Source organism: Ambystoma mexicanum, chromosome 7q (genome assembly GCF_040938575.1).
Source record: "Ambystoma mexicanum isolate Mex_15411 chromosome 7q, UKY_AmexF1_1, whole genome shotgun sequence".
NCBI lineage: Eukaryota > Metazoa > Chordata > Amphibia > Caudata > Ambystomatidae > Ambystoma > Ambystoma mexicanum.
This window is the reverse complement of record NC_090941.1, coordinates 1,158,515,254-1,158,529,724: the sequence shown is the minus strand read 5'-3', so window position 1 is coordinate 1,158,529,724 and position 14,471 is coordinate 1,158,515,254. Positions and strand designations below refer to the sequence as shown.

Here is a 14,471-nt window from a genome sequence, read left to right as displayed (position 1 = left end):
CACTGCAGCACTTTCACTGAATCCCTTGCTTTTTAGGGTCCCCCTGAGGAAGGTGAAGCCCCTCAGGGATCGCTTGAGAGAAGATGGCAAGCTCAAGGAATTCCTGGAAAAGTACAACGTGGACCCAGCCACCAAATACTACCCCAGCATGTACGCTCAAGTGTCCAATGAGCCCATGACCAACTACATGGATGTGAGTGTCCATTGTTTAAGACCTTGAACCTGCCTGCACCTCTCAGCGTATGTGCAACGTTGGGAGACATCCACCTTAGTGCTTTGCAACTGCTGTGTAATTGGAGGTACATACAGGATGATCAGGTAGAATTGAAGAGTTTTCTTGAACAACAGAATGTTATCAAGGTGAAACCACGCCTTTCAAAAGATGGCACCTTGATTTCTTTGATTTTCTTTGTAAAATCTGTAAGATTCTTACTTTTTAGAAGTCAGGTTGTTTCAACTATTAGATATATGCCCTTGCAAGCTTCACTATGGTGTGTACGTCACTATGACGCTGGAACGTTTCCTGGCTTAATTCTCCTCAATCCCTCTATTCCACGGCCACCTTGTGCAGCACGCCTCTCCCACCACAAGAAACACCCTGTCCTATTAATGTAAAACACACTGGAAGCACGTGGGCCCTCAACACCATCTCTCAGAGGGTTTGCTAGGTCCGGGGCTACACTAATGTCGGGACTGTTCGGACTCGGGCATTACTAGCTTTTTGGTTTGAGCCCCTGAGCTTCTATCCGGGACTACAACCAACTGACGCGGGGCGATAGCTCCCTCAAACCACCCCTAGCAACGCCTCTCTCTAGCTGAATGTCTTCTTGGAATTTCAGGGACAATGGGACATTCTGCAACATCCCAGAACTGGTGGCGTTGTGTTTGGCTTCCCAAATGGTTGTCCCTGGGGATCAAGAGTGGTGCAGCTGTCCCAGGATCCCTGTGAGAATGTACTGAAATGCGTTTGCCTGCGCGGTCTCTCCACAATGCCTGCCTTGCTCATGGCGGCGTGATTGTGAGGAGCACCAGTAGGCATGCAGCGTCTTCAGGAAAGCGCCATGGATACCCTCAGCAAACGCCCAGGGAAACATATTCCGGAAATAGCAGAATGGGGTGACTTGTAATGAACTTGAACTGTGACCAAAATGTCTTTTAAAGTGTTGGTTTTGGTAGCCCCACTCATCTCTCATGTTGACTATAAATTGTAGGATACGTAGGAGGCTAATTTCCCTGGTGTCTTGTAAATTGTGCATGTCTGTAAGATGTTCCTTCTGTCGCCCACAGATGCAGTACTGTGGAACTGTCTCCATTGGCACACCACCCCAACAATTCAACGTGCAGTTTGATACTGGTTCCTCTAACTTCTGGGTCCCATCAGTCTATTGTAACAGCTATGCCTGCTGTAAGTATCCCTGAAGCTTCATTCACACACATTCTTAGCATCATAAGTCAAGATAATGGGTCTTCTTATGTAGTGCTTCCTGGCAGGTTGCTCACACTTCTAAGCGCAGTGATAAGCAGTATCACCCAAGCAATCCTTCTATTCTCAAGCACCCACCTTCAGGAACTCGATCGTGTTATAGTCTCGGAATGCTCTCAAAATCCTACACTTTCCCAAATTTCTCAAAACTTGACTTTTTCAACAACACCTGACCAAGGACTATTCCCAGTGGGCGCACAGGCACAACTCACAGTCTAGGCTTGTGTTAAACGATGCCAGGCCAAACACCGTGCACCCACACCCGGTACACCTCTGCTATCGAGCTAGCGCCGTGATTAAAATAGTTTTTTTTTAAAAACAAATTGTAATCATCCTCATCTTCACATGGTTCCTTCCCATGTTGTGCATTTTGCTAATCTCCCAGGGACTGCATCATCATTAAAAACCTTATCTGTCTGCTCATGTTTTAGGTCTGTTTTCCAGTCCAATTGTATAATAGTCTCAAAGAAATCACACCCCCTCTTCTCCATCATTTCACCCACCTATCATTGATCCAATACTGGATCTGTATTACCCTAACATTGCCCTGGTGTGGCGTGAAAGAGTAAAATTCCCAGGGTACTACGCACCACTTGTCAGCTTTACAGCTTTTTCTACAAGATATATTTTTTCCAAACTAGTAGCCACCAAAATCTCCAAAGTGATTGCTGTCAGGTTTTTGCTGCTTCAGTTGCATTATAAACAGCCTTTGTCTCTACATACACAATTGACTATGTTTAGGGACAGGCTCTCCTACCTATCCCTCTTAGATAGGCGCTGCACCATCTGCCATCTAGGGGCAGGCACCCCCGCTAGGGCCAGAGTGTTCTTTCTGAGGGCCAGGCAGCTCATTGCTCTTCTCCCATGTTTTTCCAAAAATGTCCTTATCATTTTGTTTGACCTATGTAACTCAGTATTTTGCTCCCCAAGAACCGTTTATGGTGTGTTTCATTATGGTTATTTAATGGTTAGGGAAGGCAGTCGTCTTTCTGGCCTAGAGCCCAAATACCCCTGTTGTTATTTAGGGTCCTGGTCATTCCGCAGAGACGGATCCTCTTCAGTCTCCGATTCGAGCTTCATCAATTTCGCCGCAAGCGTTTGTCTGCTTTGTTGTTATGAGATCGTTTTACACCTCTAGGTTCTCTGTTTTCACTTTACACCTCTAGGTTCTCTCTCTTCACTTTACACCTCTACGTTCTCTGTCTTCACTTTACACCTCCATGTTCCCTGTCTTCACTTTACACCTCTAGGTTCTCTGTCTTCACTTTACTCTTCTAGGTTATCTGTCTTCACTTTACACTTCTAGGTTATCTGGATTCACTTTACACCTCTAGGTTCTCTGTCTTCACTTTACACCTCTAGGTTCTCTGTCTTCACTTTACACTTCTAGGTTATCTGGATTCACTTTACACCTCTAGGTTCTCTGTCTTCACTTTACACTTCTAGGTTATCTGAATTCACTTTACATTTCTAGGTTATCTGAATTCACTTTACACCTCTAGGTTCTCTGTCTTCACTTTACACCTCTAGGTTTTCTGTCTTCACTTTACACTTCTAGGTTCTCTGTCTTCACTTTACACTTCTAGGTTATCTGTCTTCACTTTACACCTCTAGGTTCTCTGTCTTCACTTTACACTTCTAGGTTATCTGAATTCACTTTACACTTCTAGGTTATCTGTCTTCACTTTACACCTCTAGGTTCTCTGGATTCACTTTACACCTCTAGGTTCTCTGTCTTCACTTTACACCTCTAGGTTCTCTGTCTTCACTTTACACTTCTAGGTTATCTGGATTGACTTTACACCACTAGGTTATCTGGATTCACTTTACACCTCTAGGTTCTCTGTCTTCACTTTACACTTCTAGGTTATCTGTCTTCACTTTACACTTCTAGGTTATCTGTCTTCACTTTACACTTCTAGGTTCTCTGGATTCACTTTACACCTCTAGGTTCTCTGTCTTCACTTTACACTTCTAGGTTCTCTGGATTGACTTTACACCTCTAGGTTATCTGGATTCACTTTACACCTCTAGGTTCTCTGTCTTCACTTTACACCTCTAGGTTATCTGGATTCACTTTACACCTCTAGGTTCTCTGTCTTCACTTTACACCTCTAGGTTCTCTGTCTTCACTTTACACCTCTAGGTTCTCTGTCTTCACTTTACACTTCTAGGTTATCTGGGTTGACTTTACGCTTCTAGGTTATCTGGATTCACTTTACACCTCTAGGTTCTCTGTCTTCACTTTACACTTCTAGGTTCTCTGGATTGACTTTACACCTCTAGGTTCTCTGTCTTCACTTTACACCTCTAGGTTCTCTGTCTTCACTTTACACTTCTAGGTTCTCTGGATTGACTTTATACCTCTAGGTTCTCTGTCTTCACTTTACACTTCTAGGTTATCTGGATTGACTTTACACCTCTAGGTTATCTGGATTCACTTTACACCTCTAGGTTCTCTGTCTTCACTTTACACTTCTAGGTTCTCTGGATTGACTTTACACCTCTAGGTTATCTGGATTCACTTTACACTTCTAGGTTCTCTGTCTTCACTTTACACTTCTAGGTTATCTAGATTGACTTTACACCTCTAGGTTATCTGGATTCACTTTACACCTCTAGGTTCTCTGTCTTCACTTTACACTTCTAGGTTATCTGTCTTCACTGGGTATTTCTGGTATTGTTCTTTAATGGTTTTCATCTAATCTCTAACGATGCTCATTTTAGGTTTAGTGGAAAGATTGTTTTATGGAGTTCCTCAAGGGTCCAGACTTGGACGTGGACTGCTCCTTCTCACCATGTATGTGTTCCCATTAGATCTCTTATACGTTCATTTGTTTTAAGGTTCATTTTTATGTTGCCGATACCCATATTACCACGTGTCAGGGTTGGTGTTGGTACCCTTGTTCAGAGGAGAACTGCCTAGCATTTCGGTGCTGGACTGACCCAGGGCAGGACAAAGACTGATATGTTTGGGATATTTCTCCTCTGTGAAAGATAGTGAGCTAAAGACTCTGGGTAAGACTCTCGTACCCAGGACTAATGTCCGGCAGAGAGACTCCCAGGAACCCCCTTTTAAGGCATGAAGAGGCAATTCCTTTGGTTTTCCGTAAAGGCTGAAATGAGGGTGGGAGGGGAGCTAACTATACGCCTAAAGTGGCAGTAGTGACCACAAAGCTACCACCCTCCTCAATGAATTAGGTGCACTTTAGGTCGGTCAGTTTATTGATGGTGAGGGGGAGCTCCTGCACCTGCTAATTAACCTGCATCAGCATTCTTGCAAGCAGTGCTGAAAGGAGGAATAATCCGCCTTCCTCCCACCTACATATCACGGTCCAGTGGTCGCATCTGAAGCATACGCTAAGGGGGCAGGAGGCGTCACCGCAGCGGTCTCCTCATCGCTGCAGCCAGTGCAGCCAGAACCACGGGAAAAGAAGCAGCGGCGAAACAAGCTTCGGTAGCCGCCCAAGGGCTGTGCCAAGCCCGGTACAGTTTAGGGACAGCAGTGGAGCTCCCACTGAGAGTTCCTCCAGCACCTGCTGGACCAAGGTAGCCCCGCCATGCTGCACTGGTCCTGCATCAGATGTTAGAGAGCCGCCTGAAACCCCAAGGGCACCAAGTACGGGAACGTGTCCCTCCTGCCAGGGCCAGGCAGCAGCTCATACTCCTCCTCCAGCAGGTCCACCTCCTCCTCTAGCTTACAGACCACCCTTGAGGGTCGCGTGAAGACCCTCTCTGAAGGAGGCATGAAGCCCCTCTTGTGGCAGGGCCGCAGCACCACCTCCTCGGATTGAGAGGGGCAGCAGGCAATCTGGGAGCAGGAGCAGAGCTGGGCCAGGGACTGCCAGGGACTGCGAGGGACTGCGGAGTCTGAACACACCCCGTGAGGGGGTACAGGTCTGGCGGGACAGGAGGGGCCGGATGAGGAGAGCTGTGTCCAGACCTGAACATGGAACCATCAAGATGGAAGAGCTGTGGGCTCAAATGGAATCCTGCCTTGGCTATCGATATTTTTCAGGACAGCAGCAGCTCCTCTGCGTGGTAACACTTTAAAGGGGGCCCTGACTGTCTGTCTTTTGTCGACGTTGTCCCCCTCCCTCGCTGCTATTGAAGCTGGAGGAATGGATAGTCTGTCTCTTGTCCTGCAGTGCTCACATTAATGCTGGACCTTAATTTCTCCTGTTTTCTGATTCATCATTGCATTTCTTTTTTATGGTTCCTTTTGTTCTTTTTCTGTCTTTTATTCTTCTCTGTAAATGTATTTAATCATGTCACCTCATGTACCATCTGACTAATTTATTGTAAGGCGCTTCAGCATAAATCAATACAGAAGCAAAAGAAACAAATACACACAGATAGGGTAGAACCCTTGCATTCAAGGCTCTGGGTCAGTGGTTCTGTTAGCTTAGATTGCTAATCTTTCACAAGTACTCTATTGAGTCCAAATAGATTAGGTCAGATGATAGATGTAATGGTAAGTGCATATCCAACACGTGTTTCGACCTTCCTGGGTCTTTTTCAAGGCATCTGGTAAAAAAATAGCACCTTGGTGTGGTCGAGGCTGCTGTTTGTTGAGGTGTCCCGGTGGCTGGCACCCTTGTGGACTTCAATAGGTCTACTGGAAGTAGTAGTACAGTTAATTCACTGTCCCTCTGCATTTGTGTGTTTATTTCCATCACCCCAATTCATGACTTTACAGATATCCTCCAAGCCAGAATCCCATTGGTCTCCTTCAGGAAAGGATCCAGCTATCTACATGCAATGGTGGAAATACCAAATGCAGAGAGGTTTAGTAGTCAAGGCTGGACCACCTCAGATCTCTTATAGATGGCAATGAAAGGCCCTTCTGATATACTGTGTTTACATGAAGTCTTTTCGTTGTACCCACAGCAAACCACAACAAGTTTAACCCTTCCAGTTCCTCCACCTTCCAGTCCACGGGCCAAAGTATGTCAGCTGGATACGGCACAGGAAGCATGACCGGAGTCTTTGCATATGACACGCTCCAGGTAAGAGGTGTTGATAGTCTGGGACTCTGTGCTAAATGGCTTCATTCAGACCTTGCTGACACTTGTCTTCCTTGCACTCCTCAAAGGTCGGAAGCCTCAGTATCAGCAACCAGATCTTCGGTGTGGCCTACACTGAAGCCAATTTCTTCTATCAAATGCCTTTCGATGGCATCCTGGGCCTGGCGTACCCCAGCCTTGCTGCGGATCGCGCCACCCCTGTCTTTGACAACATGTGGAGCCAGGGTCTCCTGTCTCAGGACCTCTTCTCTGTCTACTTGAGCGAGTAAGTTAAAACTGTCCATTTTAGGCTCACCTAGAGCTGCAGAGAGTGCATGAAGTGTCCAGCATTATTTAGATAAGATGACCAAATATATCTGCCTGTATACCTTCAGATGGCTCTGGACCCCATACTCATGGGCTCGCGCTTGGAGCAATGCCAACAAATGAGAATAGGGGGCTCTGTTTCGAGATTTGACTAAAGTGAAAGTGACTCAGAAAGAGTTCTTTCATAGTTCACTCATGGGAATTTGCAGACAAAATGGAGGAGAAATACTGTTGTAAGTTTGTCACAGAAAATGATTTACCATGAATTACTTAAGAGATGCAGAACGAAAGCCAACGGAAGTGGTGATGGATGGATGGATGGATGGATGGATGGATGGATGTGTGATGGGTACCCAACCCCCCAGGAAGCGATTGAATCATACATGTTTTTGTGCAGCGTGGAGTTCCACACGTCCCACGCCAACGGCTTCCGTATGTTCGAGAGCGGACTGGGCTGGAAACGCATTTTGTAGAACAAAGTTTGCAAACAAAGAGTGAACGGGTTTTGATTGAAGCAGAGAACAAGAAACTAGAAGATACGTTTCGAGTAGAGAAGATCATGAATTAGAATTAAAAGGAGGAAAGTTGAAATGCGTTGCTTTCTGGCAGACAAGCCATTCTGCAAATGTTTTCCACCATCTCAGCACACATGTATGACCGAACATGGGAAGGAAGCTAGCAAATAATACTGCTCCTGTGACATCAGGCCATTGCCCAAACAACTCATGCTCTTGCGATTCTGCAAGTAAAGAATGAAAGAAGGAGAATTCACAGCAGAAACTGGAAGGAAACATGACCATGCCCACACATGGGAATAACAATAGCTCCATAGAAGCCAGATCATGAAGGGCACCCACATACATGGCCTGTGCGCCACATCTCTGGCGCGGGGCATTTCATCTACAGCCAGAGGCAAATCTCGGAGAGCAACATGTGACGGTACTGCCAGAAGGGATGTGTGAAACATTCAGACAGACCTCGGCTATGAGCATAGCATCTGGGGCTAGACATAGCTGGTAATACCCACACAATCAAGCCTAGGGTAAGGGCAAGGGTAAGGTGGGGCTCAATGAGGGCTAAGGGCCACTGCAGGGCCTGTGTGACCCCCACGCAGGGGGAGGGCACCTGTACGCACCCTGGGGCCTTCACCTGGGAGTAACTAGACGATTTACTCTTTGCTTGAAATGGCACACTCTACGCATGCAGAATTCTATTTTTCTTAAAAAAATACAAACTTAAAATGACTGAAGGGGAAAAAGAAAAGGGATTAGTTAATCTTCTATTTCCACTGGGAGCTAGTATAATAATATCAGTTTGTATTTAGCAACAGCTCAACCAAGGGCATCAAAGGGCTGTAATAACAGATGATATCTTTACCTACCGCTGCCGGGATTCGAACCTGGGTCATCAGTGTATCCAAAGATGCCAGAAATGAGCGCTCAGCTAGCGGTGCTATCTGACCAGCTACCAGCCGTGAGACAGAGCAGGAATGTGAGTCCTCCGGACACAGGTAATCTGAGCAGAAGTGTAGTTTGTGGAGGAGAATTCAGGGAACCCAGGGGATCCACATATGGGGGCGGGGGGAGGTGGGGTGCAGCAGACGCACTGCGAGAGGCTACAGCAGACCATGGAGGTGCATGGTTGGGTAACGTGGACTCCCCAGGGTTGCTAATGTAGGGAAAGGGGCTCATGGAACGTCACTTTCTTGATGAATACTTTCCAAGTGAATGCATTCTTCTTCTTACAGGCAAGGGGACAGCGGGAGCGTGGTGACCTTCGGTGGCTATGACACTTCTTACTTCTCCGGCACCATGAACTGGATCCCTCTCTCCTCCGAGAGCTACTGGCAGATCACCGTGGAGAGGTGCGTATTACCTGCCTTAGGGCGCGGGTGAGCAACACCACTGGAGGACAAGAGCCCAGAGCCTAATTCAGCATTCTAGTAATAGAAGGGAATTACCGGTAGATGCTGGGTACTTTGATTCAAGTGCAGCTTTCCATACTGTAACCAGAGCTAGGTTCAAGTGCAGAATTCCATACTGAGAGCTAGGTTCAAGTGCAGCTTTCGATACTGTAACTAGAGCTAGGTTCAAGTGCAGCATTCCATACTGTAACTAGAGCTAGGTTCAAGAGCAGCATTCCATACTGTAGCTAGAGCTAGGTTCAAGAGCAGCATTCCATACCGTAACTAGAGCTAGGTTCAAGTGCAGCATTCAATACTGTAACTAGAGCTAGGTTCAAGTGCAGCATTCAATACCGCAACTAGAGCTAGGTTCAAGTGCAGCATTCGATACTGTAACTAGAGCTAGGTTCAAGTGCAGCAGTCAATACTGTAACTAGAGCTAGGTTCAAGTGCAGCTTTCGATACTGTAACTAGAGCTAGGTTCAAGTGCAGCATTACATACTTTAACTAGAGCTAGGTTCAAGTGCAGCATTCAATACTGTAACTAGAGCAAGGTTCAAGAGCAGCATTACATACTTTAACTAGAGCTAGGTTCAAGTGCAGCATTCAATACTGTAACTAGAGCTAGGTTCAAGAGCAGCATTACATACTTTAACTAGAGCAAGGTTCAAGTGCAGCATTCAATACTGTAACTAGAGCTAGGTTCAAGAGCAGCATTACATACTTTAACTAGAGCTAGGTTCAAGTGCAGCATTCAATACTGTAATTAGAGCTAGGTTCAAGTGCAGCATTCAATACTTTAACTAGAGCTAGGTTCAAGTGCAGCATTCAATACTGTAACTAGAGCTAGGTTCAAGAGCAGCATTACATACTTTAACTAGAGCTAGGTTCAAGTGCAGCATTCCATACTGTAACTAGAGCTGGTTCAAGTGCAGCATTCCATACTGTAACTAGAGCTAGGTTCAAGATGAGCATTCCATACTTTAAATAGAGCTAGGTTCAAGTGCAGCATGCCATAATGTAACCAGAGCTAGGTTCAAGTGCAGCATTCAATACTGTAACTACAGCTAGGTTCAAGTGCAGCTTTCAATACTGTAACTAGAGCAAGGTTCAAGTGCAGCATAAAATACTGTAACTAGAGCTAGGTTCAAGTGCAGCATTCTATACTGTAACTAGAGCTAGGTTCAAGTGCAGCTTTCGATACTGTAACTAGAGATAGGTTCAAGTGCAGGTTTCAATACTGTAACTAGAGCTAGGTTCAAGTGCAGCATACAATACTGTAACTAGAGCAAGGTTCAAGTGCAGCATTCAATACTGTAACTAGAGCTAGGTTCAAGAGCAGCATTACATACTTTAACTAGAGCTAGGTTCAAGTGCAGCATTCAATACTGTAACTAGAGCTAGGTTCAAGTGCAGCATAAAATACTGTAACTAGAGCTAGGTTCAAGTGCAGCATTCTATACTGTAACTAGAGCTAGGTTCAATTGCAGCTTTCGATACTGTTACTAGAGCTAGGTTCAAGTGCAGCATTACATACTTTAACTAGAGCTAGGTTCAAGTGCAGCATTCAATACTGTAACTAGAGCTAGGTTCAAGAGCAGCATTACATACTTTAACTAGAGCTAGGTTCAAGTGCAGCATTCAATACTGTAACTAGAGCTAGGTTCAAGAGCAGCATTACATACTTTAACTAGAGCTAGGTTCAAGTGCAGCATTCAATACTGTAACTAGAGCTAGGTTCAAGAGCAGCATTACATACTTTAACTAGAGCTAGGTTCAAGTGCAGCATTCCATACTGTAACTAGAGCTAGGTTCAAGTGCAGCATTCCATACTGTAACTAGAGCTAGGTTCAAGAGGAGCATTACATGCTTTAACTAGAGCTAGGTTCAAGTGCAGCATTCCATACTGTAACCAGAGCTAGGTTCAAGTGCAGCATTCAATACTGTAACTAGAGCTAGGTTCAAGTGCAGCTTTCAATACTGTAACCAGAGCAAGGTTCAAGTGCAGCATACAATACTGTAACTAGAGCTAGGTTCAAGTGCAGCATTCAATACTGTAACTAGAGCTAGGTTCAACAGCAGCATTACATACTTTAACTAGAGCTAGGTTCAAGTGCAGCATTCCATACTGTAACTAGAGCTAGGTTCAAGTGCAGCATTCCATACTGTAACTAGAGCTAGGTTCAAGAGGAGCATTCCATACTTTAATTAGAGCTAGGTTCAAGTGCAGCATTCCATACTGTAACAAGAGCTAGGTTCAAGTGCAGCATTCAATACTGTAACTAGAGCTAGGTTCAAGTGCAGCTTTCAATACTGTAACTAGAGCAAGGTTCAAGTGCAGCATACAATACTGTAACTAGAGCAAGTTTCAAGTGCAGCATTCTATACTGTAACTAGAGCTAGGTTCAAGTGCAGCATTCAATACTGTAACTAGAGCTAGGTTCAAGAGCAGCATTACATACTTTAACTAGAGCTAGGTTCAAGTGCAGCATTCAATACTGTAACTAGAGCTAGGTTCAAGTGCAGCATAAAATACTGTAACTAGAGCTAGGTTCAAGTGCAGCATTCTATACTGTAACTAGAGCTAGGTTCAATTGCAGCTTTCGATACTGTTACTAGAGCTAGGTTCAAGTGCAGCATTACATACTTTAACTAGAGCTAGGTTCAAGTGCAGCATTCAATCCTGTAACTAGAGCTAGGTTCAAGAGCAGCATTACATACTTTAACTAGAGCTAGGGTCAAGTGCAGCATTCAATACTGTAACTAGAGCTAGGTTCAAGAGCAGCATTACATACTTTAACTAGAGCTAGGTTCAAGTGCAGCATTCAATACTGTAACTAGAGCTAGGTTCAAGTGCAGCTTTCAATACTGTAACCAGAGCAAGGTTCAAGTGCAGCATACAATACTGTAACTAGAGCTAGGTTCAAGTGCAGCATTCAATACTGTAACTAGAGCTAGGTTCAACAGCAGCATTACATACTTTAACTAGAGCTAGGTTCAAGTGCAGCATTCCATACTGTAACTAGAGCTAGGTTCAAGTGCAGCATTCCATACTGTAACTAGAGCTAGGTTCAAGAGGAGCATTCCATACTTTAATTAGAGCTAGGTTCAAGTGCAGCATTCCATACTGTAACAAGAGCTAGGTTCAAGTGCAGCATTCAATACTGTAACTAGAGCTAGGTTCAAGTGCAGCTTTCAATACTGTAACTAGAGCAAGGTTCAAGTGCAGCATACAATACTGTAACTAGAGCAAGTTTCAAGTGCAGCATTCTATACTGTAACTAGAACTAGGTTCAAGTGCAGCATTCTATACTGTAACTAGAGCTAGGTTCAAGTGCAGGTTTCGATACTGTAACTAGAGCTAGGTTCAAATGCAGCATATAATACTGTAACTAGAGCTAGGTTCAAGTGCAGCTTTCAATACTGTAACTAGAGCAAGGTTCAAGTGCAGCATACAATACTGTAACTAGAGCAAGGTTCAAGTGCAGCATTCTATACTGTAACTAGAGCTAGGTTGAAGTGCAGCATTCTATACTGTAACTAGAGCTAGGTTCAAGTGCAGGTTTTGATACTGTAACTAGAGCTAGGTTCTAGTGCAGCATACAATACTGTAACTAGAGCTAGGTTCAAGTGCAGCATTCTATACTGTAACTAGAACTAGGTTCAAGTGCAGCATACAATACTGTAACTAGAGCTAGGTTCAAGTGCAGCTTTCGATACTGTAAATAGAGCAAGGTTCAAGTGCAGCATTCAATACTGTAACTAGAGCTAGGTTCAAGTGCAGCATTTGATACTGTAACTAGAGCTAGGTTCAAGTGCAGCTTTCGACACTGTAACTAGAGCTAGGTTCAAGTGCAGCTTTAGATACTGTAACTAGAGCAAGGTTCAAGTGCAGCATTCAATACTGTAACTAGAGCTAGGTTCAAGTGCAGCTTTCGATACTGTAACTAGAGCAAGGCTCAAGTGCAGCTTTCAATACTGTAACTAGAGCTAGGTTCAAGTGCAGCTTTCGATACTGTAACTAGAGCAAGGTTCAAGTGCAGCTTTTGATACTGTAACTAGAGCAAGGTTCAAGTGCAGCATTCAATACTGTAACTAGAGCTAGGTTCAAGTGCAGCTTTCGATTCTGTAACTAGAGCTAGGTTCAAGTGCAGCTTTCGATACTGTAACTAGAGCAAGGTTCAAGTGCAGCATTCGATACTGTAACTAGAGCTAGGTTCAAGTGCAGCTTTCAATACTGTAACTTGAGCAAGGTTCAAGTGGAGCATTCCATACTGTAACTAGAGCTAGGTTCAAATGCAGCGTTCGATACTGTAACTAGAGCAAGGTTCAAGTGCAGCATTCCATATTGTAACTAGATCTAGGTTCAAGTGCAGCATTCGATACTGTAACTAGAGCTAGGTTCAAGTGCAGCATTCGATACTGTAACTAGAGCTAGGTTCAAGTGCAGCATTTGATACTGTAACTAGAGCTAGGTGCAAGTGCAGCATTTGATACTGTGACTAGAGCTAGGTTCAAGTGCAGCATTCAATACTGTAATTAGAGCTCGGTTTAAGTGGAGCATTCCATACTGTAACTAGAGCTAGGTTCAAGTGCAGCATTCCATACTGTAACTAGAGCTAGGTTCAAGTGCAGCATTCCATACTGTGACTAGAGCTATGTTCAAGTGCAGCATTCCATACTTAGAGCTAGGTTCAAATGCAGCATTCGATACTTAGAGCTAGGTTCAAGTGCAGCTTTCGATACTGTAACTAGAGCAAGGTTCAAGTGCAGCATTCCATACTGTAACTAAAGCTAGGTTCAAGAGGAGCATTCCATACTGTAACTAGAGCTAGGTTCAAGTGCAGCATTCCATACTGTAACTAGAGCTAGGTTCAAGTGCAGCATTCCATACTGTGACTAGAGCTAGGTTCAAGTGCAGCATTCCATACTGTAACTAGAGCCAGGTTTACGTGCAGCATTCAATACTGTAACTAGAGCTAGGTTCAAGTGCACTATTCCATACTGTAACTAGAGCTAGGATCAAGTGCAGCATTGGATACTGTAACCAGAGATAGGTTAAAGTGTACCATTCCATACTGTAACTAGAGCTAGGTTCAAGTGCAGACTTCGATACTGTAACTAGAAGTAGGTTTAAGTGCAGCATTCTATACTGTAACTAGAGCTAGGTTCAAGAGCAGCATTCCATACTGTAACTAGAGCTAGGTTCAAGTGCAGAATTCCATACTGTGACCAGAACTAGGTTCAAGTGCAGCATTTGATACTGTGACTGGAGCTAGGTTCAAGAGCAGCATTCGATATTGTAACCAGAGTTAGGTTCAAGTGCAGCATTCTATACTGTAACCAGTGCTAGGTTCAAGTGCAGTATTGCATACTGTAACTAGAGCTAGGTTCAAGTGCAGCATTCAATACTTTAACCAGAGCTAGGTTCAAGTGCAGCATTCCATACTGTAACTAGAGCTAGGTTCAAGTGCAGCATTCCATACTGTAACTAGAGCTAGGTTCAAGTGCAGCATTCCATACTGTGACTAGAGCTAGGTTCAAGTGCAGCATTCCATACTGTAACTAGAGCCAGGTTTAAGTGCAGCATTCAATACTGTAACTAGAGCTAGGTTCAAGTGCACTATTCCATACTGTAACTAGAGCTAGGATCAAGTGCAGCATTGGATACTGTAACCAGAGATAGGTTAAAGTGTACCATTCCATACTGTAACTAGAGCTAGGTTCAAGTGCAGAATTCGATACTGTAACT

At 44.4% G+C, this 14,471-nt stretch overlaps 1 protein-coding gene across 1 annotated transcript in view; it reads left to right on the top strand.

The window, feature by feature from the left end:
• LOC138528295 (pepsin A-like) overlaps positions 1–14,471 on the top strand; it is a 40,928-nt gene that overhangs the window by 8,751 nt on the left and 17,706 nt on the right. The window contains exons 2-6 of the mRNA XM_069639759.1: positions 37–193; positions 1,288–1,405; positions 6,374–6,492; positions 6,579–6,775; positions 8,564–8,680. Coding sequence (XP_069495860.1) covers positions 37–193; positions 1,288–1,405; positions 6,374–6,492; positions 6,579–6,775; positions 8,564–8,680 — 708 coding nt within the window. The remainder of the gene's footprint in view (positions 1–36; positions 194–1,287; positions 1,406–6,373; positions 6,493–6,578; positions 6,776–8,563; positions 8,681–14,471) is intronic.